This window comes from Arvicanthis niloticus, chromosome 2, assembly GCF_011762505.2.
Source record: "Arvicanthis niloticus isolate mArvNil1 chromosome 2, mArvNil1.pat.X, whole genome shotgun sequence".
In the NCBI taxonomy this organism is placed as follows: Eukaryota; Metazoa; Chordata; class Mammalia; order Rodentia; family Muridae; genus Arvicanthis; species Arvicanthis niloticus.
Window position 1 is genome coordinate 75,302,474 of NC_047659.1, and position 25,675 is coordinate 75,328,148.

At 38.3% G+C, this 25,675-nt stretch overlaps 1 protein-coding gene across 13 annotated transcripts in view; it reads right to left on the minus strand.

The window, feature by feature from the left end:
• The window catches only part of Cd44 (CD44 molecule (IN blood group)), an 87,780-nt gene that overhangs the window by 10,196 nt on the left and 51,909 nt on the right, over positions 1 to 25,675 (minus strand). For 2 of the 13 annotated variants that reach the window (XM_034494014.2, XM_034494006.2), the window contains 12 exons: positions 24,926 to 25,042; positions 23,441 to 23,566; positions 21,015 to 21,128; positions 20,449 to 20,565; positions 17,523 to 17,651; positions 15,969 to 16,094; positions 12,558 to 12,659; positions 10,744 to 10,833; positions 9,650 to 9,856; positions 7,091 to 7,159; positions 2,790 to 2,861; positions 680 to 758 (listed from right to left, as the gene is read on the minus strand). In XM_034494014.2, the coding sequence (XP_034349905.1) occupies positions 680 to 758; positions 2,790 to 2,861; positions 7,091 to 7,159; positions 9,650 to 9,856; positions 10,744 to 10,833; positions 12,558 to 12,659; positions 15,969 to 16,094; positions 17,523 to 17,651; positions 20,449 to 20,565; positions 21,015 to 21,128; positions 23,441 to 23,566; positions 24,926 to 25,042 (1,348 nt within the window). The remainder of the gene's footprint in view (positions 1 to 679; positions 759 to 2,789; positions 2,862 to 7,090; positions 7,160 to 9,649; positions 9,857 to 10,743; positions 10,834 to 12,557; positions 12,660 to 15,968; positions 16,095 to 17,522; positions 17,652 to 20,448; positions 20,566 to 21,014; positions 21,129 to 23,440; positions 23,567 to 24,925; positions 25,043 to 25,675) is intronic. The other 11 variants (XM_076929344.1, XM_034494009.2, XM_076929342.1 and 8 more) reach the window with 10 other exon arrangements.

The window sequence follows — 25,675 nt, forward strand, 5'->3', positions numbered from 1 at the left end:
GCCTAGAAAAGTTTATCAATGCTTCATAGACCTCACTGTGAGAAAGATTTACCTAGGCAATGCCCTGAATCCCTTCAACTGAATCTTTCATAAAACACAAAATAACATCCTTAAAGAGAAACAAGCAACAAGACAAGGCCCATGCCAATTTTGGGCAAAGATTCTAGAAGGTTTCATGAGCTTCCGGTAGTCAAAGGAAGATGATCAATTCCTGATTTGTTATACAACCTTTTAAGCCTTGGAATAACTTAGTTAATATTTGTTTAATGAGCCAGTGGATAAGTATATACTTTATGTGCCTTACTAGCGAGCTATTTCATAACTTCTATCAGATAGTTACCATAGGGTTTAACCATGAAAAATGTAGAAATAGTAAAACTCAACCACTGTTTAAAGGAGGGGTTCCAAATCATCATAGATGTCTTATTTCTCTAAAGAATGGAGGAGAGAAGGGCTTCTTAAACTATGATTGATATAGGTAGGACTCCCTGACATATTGCTAAAGGGCAGGCTCTGATGCAAGAAATCTGGTGTCAGGCAAGAAATCCTACACGTCTAACAAGCTCTAGGGTACCAATGCTACCAGTTACAAGGGCTACAGTCTGAGTAGCACCGATATAAAACCCAAGTTCCACAATGCCCTTTGAAGTGGAAAGCTGCAAGGGGCTCTCTCTCTTACCTTCTCCTACTGTTGACAGCAATGCAAACAGCAAGAATCAGAACCAGTGCCAGGAGGGATGCCAAGATGATGAGCCATTCTGGTGTGAAGAAAAGGACATAGTGAGCTTCCCAAATATACTTTATGAAATAAGAATAATGCAACTTAAAAACTGATATGCTCCAAATAAAACCCCCAGTCAGCTCTGCAGAGAAGCCTGACCAGCAGCTTAGCTAGAACCTTCTAAGACAGACTCTACTGTAGATGTTCATCCAACAGGTTTCTTTTATTAACCTTTTATCAATAGCTCTCCCAGAATAAAAATGCTTCCAAAAAAAAAAAAAAAAAAAAAAAAAGATACCAAGCAACCTGTTGAAGCCTGTACATGTCTTTGGTGAAATGCTAAGTCGATTAAAGGAAATTTATATTTCTCTTGACAGAAACATCCCATGCCTGTGTAAATGCATCTGCCTTGCATTTTATTCAAAACAAAGATGGAGTTCATAATCTAGTGGGCAAAGAATGTTCCTAGAGTAAGAGTAAAAACAGAGAGACACCTTCCACTTCTTTCAGTCATTCAGCTCCACTGATGACAGACTCCAATTACTCATGCTTTTTGATTCAGCAGTTACACTTCTAAAAAGCTAGAGGATCTCAAAATTAGCTTTAATGATGTCCGCCATTATGCTGCTTATACCAATGAAATTTGAAACAGACCTAATGTCCAATGGTGAGGGATTGAATAAGTAGATCAGGATTTATACATTTTGTTATGTGCTACATAATTCAAGGGAAAGGTACTTAATGACATGGAAAGTGGAACTGACAGGCAGAAAATATTAGCCAAACAGCACATGTGGCAGTTTTGAAATAAATTACTTTGAAAAAAATATTAGGAAGAATATCACTTAAGACTGGAGTTTTAACACTTGTGGGTATTGAGATACAGTAAGTGATTGATATTTCCATCCATTTTTAAAGTTATAGTTTCTAAAGTGTACTGGATAATTATGTATCACTTGTGGATTGATGCAATAGTATGAACATGTTTTAAACTCTGGCCTCAATAGGAATGACAAGTTGAATCGATTCAGTTGCAGGTGTGTGTGGTAAATGAAGGCTTGAGAAAGAAGAAAGACAGGGATTTGTTAGCCATAGTTCTCCTTGGAAGTCTTGCTTTCTTCTTACTTCAGACTGTGAAGCCCTTTTGGTTTACTTCAAGAAAGCAGCGACACTTTCAGAAGATGTCATTTCTGTTCTTCCTCCCCCACTCTGCCTGGCCTTCAGCACTGAGAAGTCCACATTCCTTCTCACTAGATTGGGATGAATCCTCGGGTTTGAATTCAGCCTGCCTTCCCCTGCCCACTCCTCCATGAATGTCCACTCCCTCTCTGTATATGTCCCACCTCCTCAGGTGCTCAATAAGTTGAGACAAAGGAGCAAGACCCACAAGGAAAGCTGTTTTGGAGGCCTCCAAAGAAAGGGTTAAAAGGGTAATTTTCAGCATTAAGAGAAACTTCCTTTGTGGAATCTCCCCCTTTACACATACTCAGTTTTGACCCCAAGCTAAAAGAAGAAATTGTGTCAAATGCTAAATTCTGTAGCATGGGGCAGCCAGATGCCAAAGCTCCCTCCCTGCATGTGTAAGACTTTATAAACATTTTCTTCTAGCTGCATTAGCAGACTGTCCCTCAAGGAAGAGTGGTTTGAGGACCAGAGGAATGTTTTCACTCCAGCCAACACAGATGATCCGGTATCTCCTCCCTGCCTGCCAATGCAAGAGAATGACACCCTTATCTCAGGCTCAGAAATATAGGGAAAACTGGGTTGAGCTATGAAGGACTCAGGTGTTCCATGAGGTCCTCTGAGTGATCCATCATCATTCATGGGGAAAAGAATCGCTTAGTAACTGATGCATCAATTCTTAGAGGTAGGCCTCAATGTGAGCTCATTCATCTAATGGGTACCTAAAGGGGGGAAACAAAGAGAACTACAAGGAGACTGTAGTATTTTTATTTATACCTAAGCTTGCAGAGGGGAGCCAGATGTGCATTTGATGAGGTCTCATCTAGGACATTCTGAGAATCTTGCTTTAATTATCTAAATGTTTGCTTCATGATGGGAAACTCACCTGGAATCTGAGGTCTCCTTTCAGGACCAGAAGTTGTGGTCACTCCACTGTCTTGATTCCCACTTGAGTGTCCTAAGGGGAAAAGCAACGAGCTCTTTCAGACCAAGTTTGGAATATATAGCCAGGAGTTCCTTCCACAGCATGGAGCTGGGCTAACCCTCCAACTGCTGCCTCACTAGAAAAACTATAAATAGATTCAAGATACAGATGGTTATAATGTGTTAGGCAAAAGATATCATCTCTCCTCACCTCCTAAGGAAGTTTAGTATGATTAAGCTAAAGCTTACAAATGTTATTTTTGTTGCAATGAACAGTGATGGGCAGTGTTTGAACTTCAGCGCCAAAGCAAGTCAACCCTGGGTTTGGGACCTAACTCTGCCTCTTATTAGCAACTTGCGCCTGGACAGGTCATTATCTCTAACTCTCTGTTTTCTTACTTATAAAGTGAGGATCATAACAGAAACCACTTCATTGTTATTTTACAGAGGCTTAAAGAAGTATATTATGGTAGTAGTTGTATGTATTTATTAGTTCTACAAATGGTGGTACCATAGGCCAACAGGACCCACTCACTATGGAGCTGGCTAGGAATACAAAAATCTCAAGCAACACTCAAAACCTCCAGAAACAACATCTTCATTTTAGTACTATCCCTAATGTATTTATATGCTTCAGAAAGTCCAAAGTAAGCCTAAAAAAATTATATGCAAATTGTACTTGTTGATTTTTAATATACATGCAAGCCCAAGTCATCTGTGAAGAGAGAATTTCAAATGAGGAAATGCCTCCATCAGATAAGTAAGTCTGTGAGGGAACTTTCTTGATTACTGAAATAGGAGAGCCCAGCTCACCAGGGTAGTACCACCCCAGACAAGTGGTCCTGAGTAGTATAAGAATTCAAGTTGAGCAGTCCATAGAGAGTAAGCTATGAGTACCATTCCAACATGGCTTCTGCTTCAGTGTCTGCCTCCAGGCACCTGCCCTGACTTTCTTCAGTGTACCATGACTCGGGATATGAAAGTCAAATAGACCTCCCCCACCCCAAGTTACTTTGGTGAAGGCCTTTATCATAGCAATGGAAAGCAAACTGGGACAAACATTGCAGGTACTAAAGTAAATGCCAATTTTATTTTTGCCGTGGTGTGGACGGGGTTGCACTGTCTTTTCCTGTCTATAAATAAGAAGTTATTAGAGTCTGTGCTAATACAGAATAATAATAATAGAAAATGAATGCTTTCTACTGTCAGAAGACAAAATAAGGAGAAGAACTAAACGCCCAACTTGCAAAAAAGCATTGTGAGAAGACAATATCTGAGTCAGAGCCCTTATCAAAACAAGGAAGACAGCACATCTAAAAAGAAACACCTTGGTTTTCTGTTTCCTTTCTTCTTTTACTCCTTGACACTAAACAGCAACCTGTTCTGGAATCTTGAAGGCCACCAAGGAGAGAAAAGCCTAGGCAAAATTATTTGGTTAGCCCATTGGCCAAGATAGTTGGGCTTAAAGAAAAATATCTGAGAGGGTCAAACTTTAGACTCTGCAGAGTGAATGCTGAAATCTAACTACATAGGACAGCTTGGTTTTATAGTTTGGTGCATTTGCTAACGATCAAACAAAATAGAGCCAAGTAATTTCTGTGTTCTTTCAACAGACGGCACCCTATTCTGTGAGTGGACTCTCCTTCACAGATCTCAAGAGTCCAAGGCAATTTTTCTACCCACCTATCAGTGTCCTGAGCAACTGGCAGGTTTTGCATACACAAGTCATGGCATATCAGCCCTCCAACTGGGGAACTTTGGCCTTGAAAACCACTGTAAAGGTATAGTCACTCCCACTGGTCTCTTTTGTCTGACTCATAGCAGCCTTTGATATTTGAAAAGGAGGCCATTAATAGATCATAATCTATTTATTTTCCTTTTCCAAAGAAGTGCTCCCAGCAAGGAAAGATCTAGGTGTGTGCACAAATTGAAACCTCCTGTTTGAACAATAGACACCTGCACAGGAGCCAAAAGAAAAAGACCAGTTCCCACCCACCTGATTCTCACTTCAAGCAAAAGCCCAAGAGGATGGGCCACAGATCGCCCAAGAGCTCCATAAATCTAACCAGGGTAGAACAGGCCTGGAAAACAAGTTCTGCAAAGCAGGGCACTGGACATACCAGTTTGGAAATGTGGCCCAACCCCAGACCTGGGCATGGAGATCATTCAGTTGGCTTCAACTGTGAGAAAGGCAGCAAAGAGTGGAACACACAAATCAACCGAAGGGGAGAGGCTTGGGTAACTCAGACCCTCATCCAGTGTGGATCTATCTGGATGGGGCAAGATTAGGCACTTCCAGCAAGCTTCTATATGCAATCTCTGCTGCTCCACAGGCTACACTCATAGCTGTAGGGATCTCGTGGTGTTGGAAACTGTGTCTTCAAACAGTAATCTCTTACTCTCTCAATGCCTTGACTTTTATATAAAACCTCAATTACTGAGGTAGGTAACCCTAGGTCTATTTTTCTAACAAGGAAACTAAAGCTGGGGAATACCAAGTGTGCTTAAGACCTCATTGAGCTTGAAATATTACTCTCTATTTAAGGATAATTTCTAAAGAGCCCTACACCCCAACGCTCATTTACATTTAAGTTCTATTATCAAAGCCACCATGTAAATATCCATCCCCAGATTTACTTGAACACTAGAGGCAGCACTTGCCCCAAATTCATGCAGCAGAGGCTGCTAATTTGTATGGATTCCCTGGATCCTATGGACCACATAGATTTGTAATAATCAGGAGCTCACAGAAGTGCTAAGAGAACGTCTCTGTAACCTCAGCATTAGGGATTAGACTTAAGCTTGCCTCATGTCAGACTTTGCTGCCTGGAGTAGTGTTTCCAGGGGTTGATTTGAGTCATGATCAACAGCAGTCTATTTAATAATGCAGGTCTGGCAGTAATTATGGTCACTGTGGAATTTTCTTCCAGACTGGACTTAGGAGAGGCAACATGAGACCCCAGGCTTGAAACCTGTGTCCACCACTCTCTGGTCATATTAACTTGGCTAGTTGCTTCCCTCCTCTTACCTGTCTTACCTCTTACTTCACTCTCCTCATTTGTAATAAGGTGATGATAATAGTGTTTTCATATATTATAGGATTTGCAAGGTAATTAGAATGTTTATACTAAATGAGCTCTAACTTCCCTGGTATTGGGATCACTTGCCCTACAGAAATATCAGTTTCATGTAGTTTGATGTAGAAATGAAATGCTTTGCTTAATCTTTCTGGCACACAGTGAATTCTGAAATTCTGGCTACACTATCAGGTTTATGCTAAATACTTTCTAGGAATTTATTCTGTCATTTGGCCTGTAAAGGGTGCCCCTGTGACAATATCTCCAGATTATCATCTAGGACATTGAATCTCAGACCCTGTCATCATCTCGCTCTATTTATAGGTAGAGGAATGAGGACCAAAGTCAAGCTATTTTATGCCTAAAGAGCTCTCTTATTGACTCTATAATGGGGCAGTGTAAAATGGGGTTGTCCTTTTTAGGGTCACATAATGTGATGAACACTATGACCAAAAGCCATTTGGGAATGAAAGGATTTATTTGGCTTCCCATTGAGGGAAGGTAAGACAGGAGGAACTCAAACATGGCTGGAAGCAGGCTGATGCAGAGGCCATGGGGGAAGTTTGCTTACTAGCTTGCTCTTGGTAGCTTACTCGGTTTGCTTTCTTATAGAATACAGGATCACCAGCTGAGTAGTGGTCTCACCTACAACAGACTTGGGTCACCCTACGTCAGTCATTACTAAGAAAATGTGTTGCAGGCTTGCCTACAACCCAGTCTCATGGAGGCATTTTCTCAATTGAGGCTCTCTTCTCTCCAATGACTCTAGCTTGTTTGTGTCAGGTTGCCATAAAATGAGCCAGCAGAGAAGTACTGCTTGAAGTCTTCCAGACCCTGTCACATGGAAGCTCATTTGCTAGAGTGTTAGTTGTCTAAGTATAGTGCCCATCCCAGCAGTATCAGGATGACTGGAAAGTTATTAGGAATACAAATGCTTGGGCTCCCACCCAGACTTACTGAATCAGAAACTTTGGGGTGGGGTTCAGCAAAGTGACTTAATAAGCCTTCCTGTGACTGAAAATACATGTTTTTTTAAAAAAAGTGTGAAACAATTCTCTAGGGACACTGATGCATGCTTCATTAACAATCATCACAATCATCGGGTTCAGAGATTATAACGGTGAGTAAACATTTTAAACTCATCGGGTTCAGAGATTATAACGGTGAGTAAACATTTTAAACTCACCAGCTAATTCAGATCCACGAGTCACAATGCGGGAACCCCCACTGGGGTCCATGGATGAGCCTTGACTGCCTAGAATAATAAGCAATAAAAACCAGTCATCATTGTGTCTTCTTTCACACTGTCACCTTCCTTTCCATTTGGTTGAGTTTTGAGAAAGCCATTGTCTGCTAACAACAATGAAGAAGGCACTGCTCATCCTTTAAGACATTGATGAACAGGCTAGATCATTATTCAAAATTTAGGAAACCGAGGCAGCACAGGCCGTCCTGGATGCACACTAAAAATACTGTGTGGGTAGAAATCCAAGAACAGAGCTAAGGAATGTTCCGAGAAAAATATTATGATGCTTTCACAGGGCTGAGATTTGAATGAGATACTTCATAGCTTGGATAAGGATTGTGCTACTGGAATATGACCACTTAAATGAGTGCACTGTGGCTCAGACCATACAGCATAAAAATAGGTTTCTCTGACTCTGAAACAAAAGAATCTTAGGAATGAAGGAGGCAAAGGCTCAAAGGGAAAAAAAAAACTATCCAAAGAGGAGAAAGGTCAAACTTAAGTGTAATAAAAATCAGTGAAATGGTGTGAATGGCATGGAGCTGGGTATCAGAAGAAGTCTCAGTTCATGTTTTCTTTAAAAAGTTAAGCCCAAGTGATCAATATTCATTGATATGATCCCTTTTCAAATATCCATCACCAGAAAGCTTTAGGTAGAGACAAACTCAAAAGCAGCTAATTTTAAGGCCAAAAGTCAAATTATATGGGAAACAAATATACACAGAGAACAGGGGTTTATAAAGTTGGTACAGATCATTAGAAGGGTGCCTAGAAAAAGAATACAGTGAAATGCGCTATATGTGATTGCCTGGTTAGGAGAAGTGGGCTTGCTTGTAATTGCTCATAACTTTATTACAGAGAGACTGCTTTGTTCCTTTGAGAAGGGTTATGATAACAGAGCACAAAATGCCACACTGAGAGTCCCACCACCAAAATCACCCTTTCCTAAGCCATCCCCTTCACCAGACCCATCACCACAACTGCCATTGCATGTTTCAGTGCATTACATTCAGTGTACAGAAATATTTATGATAAGAAAAATACACTTTGTGAGTCTTCTGAATTAAAACAGGGAATGAGAATCAGACCATTTACTAATCACTGAATTCACAAAGAACTGAAGGCCATCCCTCAGCACCGTTGCCTTTCTTACATTGATCAAATGGGATCAGCACATGGGAGTGCTAATTTGGTAGAAAGTATTTTATTTGCTAGCAATTAGACTCTGCAAACCACCTAAGAAACTCTATCTAAGACTGCCATTTTAAATACAAATCCATTAAGTAGCACAGGGCCATTTTAGCATGAGAACATTTGTGGCACTCCTTTGACTTATTCGGCATGAATCTAACAATAGCACTTGGAGGTTTTAATGAGGAAAAGAAGATTATTAATAAAAAAAAATAACCAAAAGCCTTTGGAGTGTAAGGGGGTTTGGTCTTGCCAATACTGCTGAAGTTGCTATTTTTAAAGCTCCTTTTCTTGAAGCCCTAGAATGGGAAGCCAGAGGGAATGTGCCAAGCATATAACACCCTGGATTTTCCCTCCCTTTGTCAATCAGAATGTTACCACTGCCATCTGCTTTGCATATGGGATTCCCATGAGATCATTTTCTCATCTTTGTCTTTCGGGAGAATGGAGGAGGTAAGGTCTTTCTACAAATTCTATGTGGATGTGCATACATATTCGTACTTAAACTTATTCCTTTTTACTGTGTCAGTGATTGAATGGTAAGAGGTACCCAGATTACAGGCACAGATTACAGGGAGGAGGTATCTAGTTTCTTAGCCACAGAAATCCCCTTTCAATTTCCCTTTCTATAGTGTTAGTTTCTTAACATGAACAAAGAAATAAAGAAGAGAAGTAGAGAGGATTGCTTACTTGAGATAAAAGTTTTGTTCTAGGTCCGTGTCAGACTTAATTGAGTAAGTCATATATTTACTATTACAATAAAAACGAGGGTCTCAGTTTTCTAAGAGCAAATCATAAACTTTGAAGCACACCACAAATAGAAAAGGTTTATATACCAACCCATCACCAAAAATAAAACAAGTCAATCCATCACCAATTAAAGATAATTTCAGAGCAAAGATACCAGTATATGAAAATCATTTGAACGATTAGTAAAGCTTTACTAAATAGGTAGAATATATTATCTGAATCAAATGAAATTGCTAATATTCAAACATTTCCATCCATGAAAATATCAATTTCAAATGATTCAAGTTAATATATCACAGAATGAAGAAAAGACAAAGAAAAAAATCTACAATATGAACCGTTACACACAAAAAAGGATGTTACACCAGGAAATGGAAGCATTATTTTATCTCAAATAAATCCAAGTTTGCTGTCACTATAGTTGATGACCAACATGAAAACTATCCCCATGGCACAAAGTAATCTAATCACAGCCTGCACCGAAAATATTCCCTACAATAGGAAAAATATATGTTGTTTCTCCAGAGAAGCAAGCCAGATGACAAATGGCTAAATTACCTGGTTTGGAGCCATCAACATTAAAGTTGGAGTCAGTAGCAACAGTCACTTCAGTTTCTTCAAAGACCTCAGTCTTAGCAGGGGTCATTGGGAAGAGAGTCCCATTTTCCATAGTGTCTGGGTAATGAGGGGTGTAACCTTCCACTGAAGTAGTCGTATCACTGGGAAGACTTCCACCTCTTCTTGTGTTCTTACTACCACTCTTTGCTGCATGGAGGTGGAATCAATGATAAGCCCACACCTGTAAGGTCACCACCCACTGTGTGCTTGTCTTCAGAAGGTAAAGTTGCTGAGACATCTTTCTACTTGTTCTCCAAAACCAAAAGTAATGGTACTGAGCAAAAACAATGTTTTGCAAGACACCAGCCACATAGCACTCAACGGAAGAGATTTTGGTGACTACTTACTACACAGAAGAGGCACTTGTTACAAGATTTTTCTGAGTCATCAAGAGTATGTGGTTATCCCATTGTGACCTTGAAGTCACCTGAGGTACTATAAGATTTTGATCTTTTTGTCTCAATTGAATCCACCTCTGAGGAAGGGGTAAAGACAAACCATTGGATGGAGAGAAAACCATTCTGCCTGCAACTGGAATAATAAGCTCAAAATCCAAAAGACCTGAGTCTACTGACTTAAATTTTCTTTTCTGTGCTAGGAGGGCATCCTTCATAGTCACCAATACCACAGAAGATAAATTAGAAATAATATTAGTTCAATGGATATCAAAGAAAGCTTATAGAAACAACTATTATTAAACTAAGTTACTAATCTATTACCTTTAAAATTCAGCAGAAAAGTTTGTACCTAATGTACAATGGCTTCTAAAAGGTCTATAAAGCAGAAAAACCAGAGACCACCACCAGACACACCTTTTGATCAAAAATAATGTATAAAAACAGACAACAGAGATACCACCACCAAACATACCACAAAGGTACCATCACCAAAGAGTCTACAAAGCATCGCTACCAAAGATACCACAAAGTACCACCACAAGAGATACTACAAAAGTACCACCACCAAGGATACCACAAAATACCCAAAATGTCTTGATTTCTGCTTAAAAGCCACTTGGGTTTTACGATCCTTACTGCTAGATGGCAGAATAGAAGTTGTTGGATGGTCTTCGTATTCTTCCAGCTTTCCTTGTAATGTAGAGAAGTTCTGAGAATGACTCTGTGCTGTTTCAATGAGGGACGAAGCCATTGTTAATTAGAAACCACAACATATGAACTTACATGGATAATCTAGCTATAGAACATCAGATGGACAGATACAATGGGAGAATGATATTTGTGCCTTTCACCATCTGCTGATTGATACAAAGATACAGAAAGATTATATTTTGTCCCTAGTTAGCTTCCTTGCCTCTCAGTGAAGTTCTGATCTAAAGCTCAAGCCAAAACATTGCCCTCCCTGGACCACTTTAACCCAGCTGTAGCAAGGATCCCAGAAACAAAGACCACAAAGACATGGAAAGCGGTGCTGTAATTTCAGTTTTTCCTCAACAATAAAGGTTACCTAGAAGATAAACTATAGGGTAAATATTGCTATGTAGTGTCTGTGGACACAAAAGAAAAAGCTCGTCTCTATCAATGCACTCAGAGTAAGAAAATACATGATTCCCTTGTAGAGAACATTGTGTTTGAGTTAGTACTTTTTTTAGTAGGGCTGTGGTCTCCCCAGTAGGAGGGTTTCTCTTCACTGCACCAAGGAAATGCTTGCCTGGGCAAACACAGGGCCTACAGTGATATGTATCAAATTGAGATTGAATCATTGCCCATATCTGAAATCACTTTGACTGTTTTGAGTTCTTTTCTTTTGTGTTCTTCCAAGAAAGGCACTGACCTCCGAGGTGCAGGTGCAAAAGCCCCATAAAACACACCCAGCATCCATGTCCACCACCAAACAAATATAATCAGGAGGGAGACATTCACTAAATCCCAAAGCCAACATCAGAAAAAAAGCCAACAGTAGGACAAAATGAAAATACAAGTCTTGCATTGGCAAGGGCCATTTATAGACTTCTTTATGTCTCCTTTGATGCCGAACACGGGGCTATTTACATTGATGACAATTGACACATGCCTGCTGGCTTTTTTCCTATGTCTAAAGGGCTCCTATAAAGGGCTCTGCCCATTATGTGTAGCAAGCAGAGAAATGAGGTCTTCTTAATTTGGGATTTCTTTGATATTCTGCCAAGAATTTATGAATGGCTTCAGGTTGAACCTTAGGCTATACTTATAAATATGTTGAAAATTAAGGGTACTACAATTTTCATATTTCTTCCTAGTAGATGTTTAGTGATAGAAAAAGATGTTCGTAACTGGTTCTTTTTGACTCCGGGGACTTTGCCACCTTAGTCAATTATCAATAACATGCCTCACCCCTTCTCTGAAAGCTAAACGTGATTTCCCTATTCACTATAATGATCTGGCCCTCGTATATCTTCACACAATCATGAAAACAGTATTTCTTCTGCCTGGCCTGGAAAAAGAGTGGGAATCAAAAGCCGTCAGTTAAAACAGAGACACCACTCTACAAGTAATGGTCTTCAGTGTCACATGACTAGTTAGAGATGAAAAATGGAGATAAATGACATTTCCATATCCTTTTGTTTTTGTTTTGTTGTTGTTGTTTTGTTTTTGCTTTTTTCCATATCCTTTTGTTAATAAAAAGTTTTTGACTCTTTTGAGTGGACCTTGGATGAAAATAAATTCAGGTTAGAAAATACTCCACAAGAAAGACTGACAATAAAAAAAGATTCAGACCCTGGCTGAGCTAAGCCACCTGGCAAAGACCGCCACCATTCCACCACCAAATGCAACATCCATCTTGACCAATATGAGCAAGATGTGAAGTAGATAGACAGGTCAACAAAGGGGCTGTGTGTCATTATCCTTACGAGTTGTCACTGAAAGTGGTCCTGTCCTGTTCAAGTCTTCCACCAAATGGGTATTTGGAGCTGAAGTAGGCTGAAGGGTTGTACTATGACTGGAGTCCATATCTGAAGGAACCAAATTGATGTTATTGCCATATTCCAAATGCTGGGATGACCCAAGGGTTATTTATGTGACATAGGCAAGTCATGTGTACATTCAGCCTGGTGAGAGGAAGTAATAGGTTCACATGCCCAGAATTGGGATAAATGATTGTTTGTTCAAGAATATCACAGGATATATGTGGTCTTCAGTTCAGGGCAGAATTAGATGAAAGCTATCACATTTATTTGTTAGTTTGTCTTACTTAGTCTAAAAGGAAGTTACATGAGCACACAATGGGGCTCGAGGTTTTTGCAAAAGGGCAGAAACATAACCCATGTGTGACTTGCTTCAGTCTAAGATAGACAAGTACAGTCAAACACATGGAAACAAATAACATACACAAGCATCATTTTGTCATCTCCTGCTCACCAGGCCAAACAAAACAAAACAACAGTAATAAAAGTTTTCAAACAGACAGTGGCTTTTCTTGTTTCCCTTTTTGTTTCTTTGTTTTTGTTTCACAAAATAAACACAGAAAATACATACATACATATATATATACATACACACACACACACATATATATACCTAGGTGGAGACAACAGGAAGTGTCCACAGACAAATAAGAATCATTTTCCCCACAAATAAAAGCAAGAAGCATCTTGGGACTTATGATTATAGTGTTGAGTGGTGTGAAAATCTCCCTGAAGTAATTAAAAGGTCTGCTTTTTCTGATGGTTATCACAGACTATTGGGCTGAAATAACAAGTTCAGAGTGAAATAGGGACCAAGCAGACCATAAAGAGCATCAGTACTGCTTACTGTACAATTTACTCAATCCACCCACACCTCTGCCTCTGGGTGACTCCAGTGGAAAGCACTGGGATACAAGCACCCCCTTGGGTGGTGCTACCCAGTCGTTACATGCTAAAAGCAAAAACAGACAAGATCTCTCAGAGAAAAATGTGTGGCTGATTCAAAGAACAAAGTCAAGTTACCCACAATCAAAATTTCAAATGGATGCCCAATCAGAAGAAAATCCATGTCTACAGAGGGCCTGCATTCATTCTTGTTCATTTTTCCTTTCAGAAGTAAAATTCTTTGAGAACTATCATGTCACCATATGGCAGAAGCTAACTATCTTGTGTGTATGAGGAGGCACAGTAAAGGATCTGCCAACATGACTGGCCCATAATATGGTTAAGATTTGTATTATAGATGAGAGAGAGAGAGAGAGAGAGAGAGAGAGAGAGAGAGAGAGAGAGAGAGAGAGAGAGAGAGAGAGAGAGAGAGAATGAATCACAGAGGCATCTGGAAGAGTCCAGAACAGAGAAATAAAGAAGTAGACTGAACATGGCCATTAGATTGGGTATGGCCAAGGCTAGGAAAGATGGAGAATGGGAAAGAATGGTGAAGATAGCAGATAGTGAGGTAGCAAGAGATAGAGAATGGAATGTAAGTGAGAGAGTAAGAGTAAGTCTAGGAACAGTAGAGAATTGCATGCTATTAGGAAGGTGAATAGCTGCGGGGAGGGAAGGGCCAGCGGACTGGGAGGTGGGCTTTGAAATGTTGTAAGAGGTACTTGGAAGCCAGCATAGGCTTTGACATGTAGACACAGGTGTATGTCAATGGAGAGCCATATGTCCCTTCAGCCAGAGTTAAGGGAAATGACTCCTTTGTCGAATGGTAACTCAAAAGTTTCTGAGGAATGCTGGCTTTTATTTAACCACCAAAAAATCCTCCTGTAGTTCAGCTTGAACTCATTTCTGGAGATTCTGACTACCTAGGAGACATAACATCTTTTTCTTTTTGATGTATTTACTCAAGGAATGCAATCATGTTGGAAAGTTAATAATGACTCTGGAGTTCTTTTACTTTGCTTTTGTTTGTTTGTTTGTTTGTTTGTTTGTTTAACCAGGGGTCTCTATAGATCCTACCCGGAGAAGCTATGCACTTACTGAGTGCTCAGTCTTTGTGGTGCTTTAGGAACCTAACGTAATAGTCCCAGCCTGGCCACTTCCTTTTAAGGCACATTTGTCCAGGCATAGTGATGTATATGCATCCCTTGGCTTTTCTTCCTTTATTGATCAGCTCACATGAGTCTCCTTTTCAAAAAGTTCTTCAACATGCTTCCTTTTTCTGACTATTCTTTGTTGCCCTCCCACAATCATATTAAAACCTTTGTTTTAAAAATATCCAGGAAGTGTGGGGTCTTCTAAATTTCTTTAGTGTTCATTATTGAAACTATGAATTTTTCTATTTATGACTGACTCATGTTGTCAGATCTACGGTGCTAGTAAATGTTTTCTTTTGTCAGCTGACTTTTAAGTTTCTTGCAAGTGTAAACATGGATGACACATCCTTGTGTCTCCATGATGCCTTACAAATTTAATTGTATGTCTTCATACATGATTGTTTACAGAGTGTTTGTTCACTAAGATTGGGATAAGATAGTATTTCTAAAAAAGAGAACTATGCAAGTTTTTGGTTTACTTTAGAGATAATTTTGTAGTTATCCAATATAGAGATATATATTCACTGGACTATTAGGATGTGCTTCAGTTCAAATATATGTAGAGTATAAGGCTGGCAATTTATATCAGAAAATATATCTAAGTGAAACTTCTCTGAAAAAATTTACTCCTCTATTGGTTATTTTTAGAATGTTACATTTCTGTGATAAGAATATTTTGTTAAAACAAACAAACAAACAAAACAACAAATGACTCTACTCATGAGTGTAGTAGGAACTGAGTCTTCCATTTGTTGAATACTGAGAGGGCAGAGGCTACCAATTCTTGATATTTCTGTCAGACAGGCTGCTGCTCTTATAATAAAGGAAATTTGCTCTTAAATATAAAAAATAGTAAAATAATTTACAACCTTTCTTTCTTGCAAAACTACAACTTATATTTTTTGCTCTTTCTAAATTGCTTAAATGGGTAAGTAAAAGTGAAAAGTATTAGGAAAATAGGGGTTTCATCTCATGTACGAGTCATCTATTCACTAAATTCATAGCCATTCAAGAATAGTCTAAATCCGAAATCCTCCAATACCACATTATCTCTAACTGAGGCAAGAGTGAGTAGCTTTACAGCTTTCTGAGTCATCAAGGTCTTTATATTAATTATTCGAAATTTTTTAACTACTTAGATTTTTCTACCCAAACCAAAATTGTTTCAACAAACTTGTTTCAACAAACATTGTTGAAGACACATGAGGATGCTTACGAAAGTAGACTGAACTAAAAATCAATGGCACATTTCAAAGGGAAAAGGCACTTAGTTGATTCTAAGAAACACAATACATTAAAAAGTCTCAGAGGCTATTACCCTTGCTTTCTGTTTGATGACCTTGTCCCATTGGATGTGAGATCGGGTCGAAGAAATTGGTCCAGGAAACATCCTCTTGACTCTGTGTTGTTATTCTTTGACTTGGATGGTTGTTGTGGGCTGAGGCTGTTGTAACCATACAGTTCAAATAATTGTCAAGACGTTAATTGGCATTTTGGTCAGGGATATACAGATTGACTTTTTAAAACAGACTTTATTCTCTATAGCTGATAATGGAAATAGCTTTCTAGTTCTGAAGACAAGGGGATGTATCAGTTTAGGATGTTTCCCAGGTTTGACTTCATTTATAATCATTTTCTTGGTCACCAGACTATGAGCTGGAGGAAGCATTGCATTAACAAGTGCTGTGATGGATAGAGGAAGAATTATAGGCATCAAGGGAAGATAAAGTAATTCTCTTCTTGACATATGCCCCCACAGTCTCCTAAAGAAGTAAGTGTCAGAGTTCAAGCGCATGATATCACTCTGAGACAAGCACATCCCACAGCAAAATGCACAATGAGCTGGCAGTGATATACAGAAGACATAAGTTAATAGCTTCCCAAGTGATGAGCATGAAAGTGGTACTCATCACAAAAGCACAGATGGAATCTATTTGAAGCATTGTCTTCTAACAGTGACAAATGGCATGTGAGCACATGGTTTATGCCTTTGTTCCATTCAGTGCCACTGTAGAAGTATAGGAAGAAAGATTACAATAGCATCCCTTAGAAATGAACACACCAGGGAGCTAGTCACCAAACCTGCTGTTCTACTGGTGATACATTTATAAGTTGCCATGCACTGCAAAGAAATTATGCATCAAGTTTTATATTGCAGATGGAAACATGGAGATATTTCCCACTGATACCAAGTGATAACATGGAATTCACATGCTTTGCAGGGCAGGGTGAATCCCAATGCTTAATCATCCAGACAAAAGAACCATCCACCAGAGCTTGCAGAGACTTGTTATCATCCTGCGTCCTTCAGAGATGATAAGACTTAAGTCTAATTCCCACAACCCCACAGTTGCAAAATAGAGAAGATGGCTTATTTGTAAATGTGATTAAACAGTAGTACACTTGAGGAGATATGTAAGAAACAGGTGAGAACAAAAGACTTGATGACATCACACAGTTGTCTTTTTTTTCTTTTAATGCTTGGATCCAATCCCCCAACACTAGGTTTTTTATAAAATTCTTATAAGCCTAGTGTTTCACATAAATACAAGGAAAAAGCAGAGTCTTGTTATATAGTGAATAATTTTTACAAACCAGAAAGGGGATTTTAATTGGATAGGAGCTCTGTCATTGTTTCACTACCTCAAGTCGGATATGAAAGATGCTCATATAGACTATTGCTCTTGTGTGCTTCTATCTATGCCTGGCCAGGTAACTTCTTAGGAGCTTTTAGATTCTGGATCTGTGTTTACTTCAACATGATGTAGCAAGAAACAGACCACTTCCTTCAGTGTATTTTGTGCATTATCTTCAGTGTCCAGCATTGACTTCAAAAGGTAGTTTCAACCCACATTATGAAACCCTCAATTACCAGTTGTCCCTTCTGTCACATGGGAGTCTTCACTTGGGGTAGGGGGGTTCTTCCCCTGCCATCCATTCTCAAACCACTTCTCCTGCTGGGTAGCTGCTTCTTCTGCTGTACTATTAGGAGCTGCCCAGGCTGAGAGGAGAATGATGATGGTGAGCAGTATTGTCCAGTTTCTTAACAAGCCCTTTAATATGTCTTGATATGTCTTTCTACATTACAGGTAGAGATAGATAGATATATTATAGATAGATAGATAGATAGATAGATAGATAGATAGACAGAGATATAGACAGATATATAATATGTATATGATACTACAAATATACATACATATATATACATGATACTACAAATATATATATACATAGATGATAGATACAAAATACATAAATGATAGATAGATGCATATGTACATAGATGACAGATAGATGACAGATAGATGATTCAAACATACATAGATGAAAATAAATAGGTGATAGATATATGCATACATAGATGGTTGATTGATATATACATAATACATACATAGATGGTAGATGGATGGGCCATCTATACATACATACATACATACATACATATACACACAAATATAGATAGATAGATATAGAGAAAGATAATAGAAACCAGGGGATAAATTACTAATATTCTAAAAGGTAGATTCTAGAACTACAACATGCAACCTGTTAATTTTTCTGATGAGAAAACAAGTTTCATTTTCTGAAAATCATGTACCCAGAGTAGCACAAAGTCAAAACTAGACCCTAACCTGTGAATTATGAACTCTCAGTATTATTTCTGATTTAATATTTTCTATGGTTTTACATATTTTGCCAGAGGGAGCTTCTGTTGGAAGAATAACCTCTGTGTTTGGATGACTTTGCAGGAGAAAATGTGTTGTATAACAGCTCACAACACTATTGTAATAGGAGACTTTTGCAAACAGGCTGCATAACCTATAATAACACTCAGCAGAAATGGCTGGCGTGCACGCTGTCGGGATGCCTGGGATGTTACTACACTGACCTACTATGTGATTGTCTAGGGACATTTTTAATTGCTAAAATCTCTTCTTAACAAAGCTAATTCAGTGGAAGAAAGACCTATTCTAGCCAGTTGGGGAATTCTATAAATAATAACAGTATCAGACAGGCTTAACCTTTCATGCATTGTTTTTAAAAGTCGAGATGACTAGGCTAAAATCCCATCAGGGTGCTTCCTGGAAAAGTCAGAAAGCCACTGACATTTTCATCTGGAACAGCTCATGGCCAATTTCTGATTCATCAGGAAAGCTAGAGACTAGAAATTGCCAAACCAAATGAATGTGTGTTCACTCTATCTCATTATCTTAGAAAATAATGTGTGTGACTTTATAATAGTAAATATAGTTTTTTAAATGTAATTCATGCTAATTTTGCTTTTATATTTTCCAATCCATTTTGGGGATTAACTGATTGTCCAAAGGGAGAAAGGCCCAAAATCTTAACTTATTTTCTATTATTTTAAGTTATTAAGCACATGTGTGTGCTCACAAACTTACACATATGTCTACATTCACATTATCATCTTTCATATAAATATAATGATTATTCAAGCACTCAACTATGCCCTGGCATTTTCAGAACAGTCAGGAACGTGTTAGTAAAACAGGACTTTCACTGTATACCATAAGGGTTGACTCTTTTCTAAAAGTTGTTATGTCCCCTCAATGAAGTCGTGTGTATTTTTGCAATGATGGTAACTTCTTTTTGTTAACTGTATCTGGATTCTTCAATTTTCTTTGTAAGGATGACCCTAGGCCATCACATTTTGACATTAGACACATTAATTCCAAGTTTCTTAATTAGTATTCTTCTTAAGAGAAAATATTTTACAGTAATTAATAAGATTTCTGATAGATCCTGGAGGAGATTGGCATGAGTCCGATTTCTAAGAGACATCTGTTTCCTCTCTGTTCTTTTTTTAATAGTCTACTTCTTGGTTAACTCAACCCTTAATCTTTATGCATATATCAACTTTACTGGGGTAAAGAAGAGAACACAATGTCTGTTAGACATTCAGTACAATGCCCAGGGTTTATTAATTCATATCTCAGCTGTTTCTTTGATTCTCTGTGAACACATCCATCAAACCAGGAAATCCTAAGCGTCTTTGGTTTCTAAGTAGCTTGTTCTTACATTTCCCTTTAAGAATGTTCAAACATATAGAAATGGTGATTGAGTCATAACTTTAAAAATGCTATAAGATGTCATCTCAAGGATCAGTTGTATTCTAAATTATTGGGCATTTCTCCTAGATACAGATAAAAGATGAGTACATTTCCCTCTTTGTTTACTTGTCCTGGGTTCACAAACCATTGTTGAAATATGAGATTGTTTTTTTGAAAAACTTGATATATTTGTCTATAAGTAGGAGCATCAGGACCTTTTCCAACTTGCCATGAGTGTTTTAAACAAAAGAAAAGCAGCTTAGAATTTAAAAAGAGAACATAGGAGCCACTGACTTTTCACCAAGGACAGAAGGGGTTCCATTTTACCACAGGGCAAGGAAGAGTGTGATAAAAGAAAGTGTATCACAGAGCTTCATAGAAGATGAAGACTAAAGATCTGCCCACTCCTAAAGCTTTCCTCCCAGCTCCCACACTAAATAACTGAAGGGCACACTCACATCACACATTTCCAAAAACATACAGCAGCTACCAAAACAGAACCCTTAGGAACCATTAACACACAAACAGCATCTCACGTCTATTTTGCAAACATTCTTGTCTCTTGGAAAATCTGACAACTTGACATCTTTCTTCCTTATTTTCAAAAATGGCCCCTTTCGGGCTCTGCAGATAAATTTACTGTGCAGACAGAAAAGATGTGGCCAAAAGCTAAACATCTCTGATAACTTGGGTACCAGAACTTCAGTGCATCATCCTTCTTACTTGTGCTTGTAGCATGTGTGGTCTCCTCTTCATCCTGATACTCATGGTTATTGAAAGGAGGCTGGGGTTCCTGGGTCCAGTTTTCTCCATGAGCACTGGTGCTGTTTCTGTCTATATCTGTTGCAATGATGTTTAAGTACACTGTGACTTTTAATCAAATAGTCTTTAATAATCCTTTTCTACTAAAGTACATGTTATTTATCTACTGGTCCTATGCGTAAGCACTATCTCTAAGTACTTACTCTCAATAAATCTGAGTGATTTCACTAATCTTCCCCAAGAAAAAATGAACAGGTACACATTTCTTTGATATTACTTATTATTCTAGAATAGCCACTTTGTCAGAGGGAGTACCATAAACCATTCAGATATATTCATTTTTATAACAAAGTGACATAAAATACCTTATGTTCAGGAAGTATGGTTGACAAGTGACTCCTGTGTGAAAAGTTCTCTAAGGATTTGTGATGAGACATTAATTAATTGTTCCATCACATCCAAAGGTTTGACCTTCACAGCATCATAAGATTCAAGAGAAAGTATCATTAATGTGCATAATGCATTACCAGTAATCCTGGTGGTTGTCTGAAGTAGTACTTCCGGGTTTGAATGGATTGGCTTCCACTGGGTCCAGTCTGGGTTCTGTTCTGTGTGGGCAGAAACCCGTGGAGTAGTCGCAACTGTCATAATGATGATTGAGGCAATTAGGAAAATGTTATTTCTTGAGCCTTCACTGCTTGCTTTGTACATTTGTCTCTTCTGTAGACTACACAGCAGCTCATCTATACAGGGCTGTATAGATGGTTGAGTGGAAATGACGGAGAAGGAGAGTCTTAGCTTCATCCACCATGTTGCTTTGAATCTCAATGTCCTTTCAATTCTATCATAGAATGTCTTTGGTTTAGAACATGAGATCTTCTGGATATAATAGTGAAGGATGTTGTAGCAGTAGGAAGAACAGCTTGAAAGCACTAACCCTCCACCAATAATGACCAAAGCTGTGAAGAGTTTTGCTCATTCATGCAAATTGGAGGAACCCACTGCACCTGAAAGTCCAAGTTATTCACTGGTATCACTGGCAGGTGTGCTAACTGTAGATCCTCCAGCTGAAGAAGTTGATAGCTGAGTTATAACATAGGAATCACTATTGTGCTAGTGATTTTACTGGGGAAAGAAATAACCAAAAGAGCCAAAGCTTTACCTGTAGATGGCTTTTGGAAGGAATGTCTGCTTCATAGAGCCATTTGGCTCAGCTACATTTTTCTGAATATATACTAAACATCCATGAAAGTCCCATTAAATACAGACATGATATAAGCAAGCCATTCACAGCTAATGAAAGAGGACCAATATGCATATGTTTATAGAAAAGAGCCAGAAGTAACCATCCACCATCAACTCAGCACATTGGAAAACAAAGACATGCCAGTTCACCAATGTCTCAATAATAGCATGCAAAATAGGAAGCCTGGAACAGAAGGTGCAAAAAGATCCATTTTGACAAAGTCTGAAACAATATATTTTGTGAAAAGGCTATTTGCAAGTTCAACTTTCTTTAAATTCTATTTTGATACCCAAATAACACAAACCCATTTTACCAAGAAAATATTTTACTAAGAAAATAATTTAGAGTCATTAACCACATTTCTAATAATCTTGAAAAAGTGGTAGTTAGCCCAATTCTCCAAAAGAAAAAGGGCATCTTGTTGAATTAAAGGGTACATGTATTACATAGAAAAATGAACCGAAATTCAATACGCTCTATAAATATGGGGGAGCGGAGCACGGGAACTTTATCTCCCAGAGTCTGACCATGAAGCTACATTCTAAACCTAAAAGACACTGTCACAGTAATGCTCAATATGAGGTTCCTTGGGTTCTTAAGTTCCTAAGCTCTGCAGAGGCATCCAGCCCAAGAAATATACCACTTAAGTCTCCATATAGAAAATCTGGTTCGTCTCTAGTATTTGCTGTATCATTGCCACACACTCAGATGCCTTCGAGCCACAAGTTATTTTTAGATCCTGCCCTCCCTAGGTACTATTCACTTGAGAACGAAATCCTCCAATTTTAATAGAATAGATAGAACTCTTATTGTCTAAGATAGTTGATATAGCATCTCAAAACCCTTTCTCCAAAGATTAATTGAATCTGCTTTATGAATCTCATCTCTTTCCAGCAAAATCTTCACTTAAGACAAGTATAGGGGAATCTGTCATCTGGCAGGACAGGATGTTTTTCTCTACAATCCCCACCTCAGTGTCCATAGGAAGTTTTATAGAGCTCACAAGTTTGGACATGGTAACACAATGGTGTCACTATTTGCTTTTAGTAGTCAACACTTTTTTAAGGCTGTGGTGGCATTTATTCTTCCCTCCAGGGTCATTCTGTTATATGGTGTCCAGTAAGTTTGTTGAAACTTTTTGAGTTTTTTCCTTTAATCATAACCATTTTTTGATTAATTAAGGTAGTTTTTGAGCTCGGGCTTCTATGCTTTAAGCCATTCTAGGGCCTCCCAAGCTTTTAATTCGGGGCATGTGAAACTTTTAATGACCATCTTCCTAGTCACACAAACATCTGTTTCAGAAGTCCTTGAACGTCTTGTAGGTAAAAGTTCTGGCCTTTCCATCCCTGTGTTCCTATCATCTGGCACAGCAGGGACACAATGGATATTAGTTGTGGTGCTTTAATATGCCATCCCCCAGTCACACTTGATAATGTAAATATTTCTCTAAAAGCAAACACCGATGAACAGAACAGGAAAAACACTGGGTGTCTGAAACTTCATGAGTTATTTTTCCCAACAATATCTTTTGGTTCTCATTCACGAAGTTTTATTCCCTCCTCCAAAAATCTCATCAGAGTGGAATTAAGGTAAAATCACAGGTTCAATCATTGTTCACATGACCTGTTTCCCAAGAGAGATCCTATAACACTTAGGTCCCTCAGCGAGCCTTGCATAAACGGTTCTACTGTAATTGAGTATTCTTACTGGTGCTGGAGATAAAATCTTCATCATCATCAATGCCTGATCCAGAAAAACTGGGGTATTTGTCTGTTTCATCTTCATTTTCCTCATTTGGCTCCCAGCCTGTTGGCTTGGTATTTGACTCCGTACCTGTTGTGGTGACTTACATTAGAAGTTGAGCTGACTGCCAAGCAACCCATTTCACCAAGGAAGAAAGTCAGGCATGGGAGGTATCATGGAGTTCCCAAGATTTTAAGAAGAAAATGAGAGAGAAGTTTTGTATATCTGTAAACCCTCACCACTGAAGCTAATGTGTGGACTTTAAAATGACTGGCTATGATCTTTACAACTCAACATTCTCATTAAGAAGGCTAAAGAATAACCATCAGTAGAGCCGTTCAAAGGAGTTAGAGCAAAACACAACAAAACACAGGCCCATTCAAATCCCCCTGGCTTTCAGATGTCTTTCTTATTACATCATTAGCATACTATATTGAAGCCAGGATGTCAGGACAAGAATAGGAAGATTTCACATATCCCTATTTGCTGTTTCAAGACACTTTCAATAATACCCTGATGTCTAAAATCTTATAGTTGCATTCATATTTTTAAAATTCATTTGTTTTCTTCTATTCTTACTTTTTTTTAATCAGGGTTCATTGTATGAAGTAAAGGGTTTCATTCACTAGAAGCAAGGGTTTTCATTTGACATTTCTAAAAAGGCACATGCACTTTTTCGGTCTTTAGCATCAGATCCTGTGTTTCTAATGTGAATAAAAGCAAGGAGTTCCCAAGATTTTGCCCATTCTCGATAGAATTTACCATGGCAGGGGGATAAATTAACAGAAATATTCTTGCCACTTATTAATCATCCAAAATTGTTCAAAAGGGTTTATGACAGTGAACCACAGTTCAAATATTTAGGATTTCTCCCTTTCAATTATTGAACCCAGCTTTTTATAAAGAAAATGGAAATCTTTGTTCTCTTCTTAGCAGATACTTCAAAAGATTTCACTTTACTAAAAGGGATTTTTCTAACGTTTGAATACTATTCAGGCTACCTTATAGGATGACCATTTGGGTTTCTTACTATTGGTGTCCAACCCAAGACTAATTCAACTGTTAGAAATCTTTTATATTTTGGTAGCTATGGTTATGTTATTTTACATTCTCACAAAAAAAGTTTTTGACTTCGGTAATTTGAGGGTATGCCCAGACACTCTTTTAGAATTTAAATGTTCTGTTATCAGCAAAGACTTTGGCCACTACATAGTTTCCTAATTAGCTTTATACTGGGCTATATAGACCCCTATAAAGTATAGAGAAGAAAATCATGTATTAGTAATATTAAATCAAACATACAGAACGCAGAGTTCAAGATCCTTCCTAAACTAACATACATTTGTGAGACAGAATAGTGTTTAGACTTTAACCACATCCCATAGGTTAATGAGAATTATTAAAGGCTGTCAAGCAGGCATATGTTATATGGCATCTATAACTCATTACCAGGCATCTTCGTTGTTGTATGAAAATGACTCTTGGACTCTGATGGTTGAAAAAACCATGAAAACCAGCTCTGGGCTTCTTGCCTCTTGGGTGGTGTTTCAGGGGTGGTCATCAAGGCTGTTGTAACCATGATTGAATTGATTGTTGAAATGTTAATTATCAGTTCCTAAGAAATAGCACCATAAATTTTTTCACTCTCTCCCTACATAGAAAATCATCTCTTCTTGACATAGGTGGTAGAAAGAAAGAAAAAAAAAGTAAAGTAAAAGAATAGAAGTTCTGTTTCTTTCAGGAGCTCAAACTGTAGTCCACAGAGTGTCAGATGCAGAGGAACCTTAAATGACAAGTGGTCCATGCTTTCATCTTAAGATAAAAACCTTTCTTTGCTGGACACTTGTGTGAAGTCCAATTGGCAGAAAAGGCATCTCAAAAAATTGCATGAGAACTATCTGAAGTTCCAGTCTATAAGATAGACAGGGATTTATGATTTGCTTCCTTTTCCATTAGGCCAAATTATTATCCATGGTAAGAATTTCCAAAATAGAATGTTCTTCTAAAAACTAGAATTAAAGTATCAGATGATTAGAAAAGTTGGTTGAACTAAACCATTTAAGATCGTCTCCAAATCTGACCATTTGTGACTTTAATGGCCAGCTCTTAGGAACCCAAGCCCTATGATGTTCTTCACAATTGAAGATGGCCAACCAATATCATTCCCTAGGAGTTCAGGGTATGATATCTCTGCAAGAA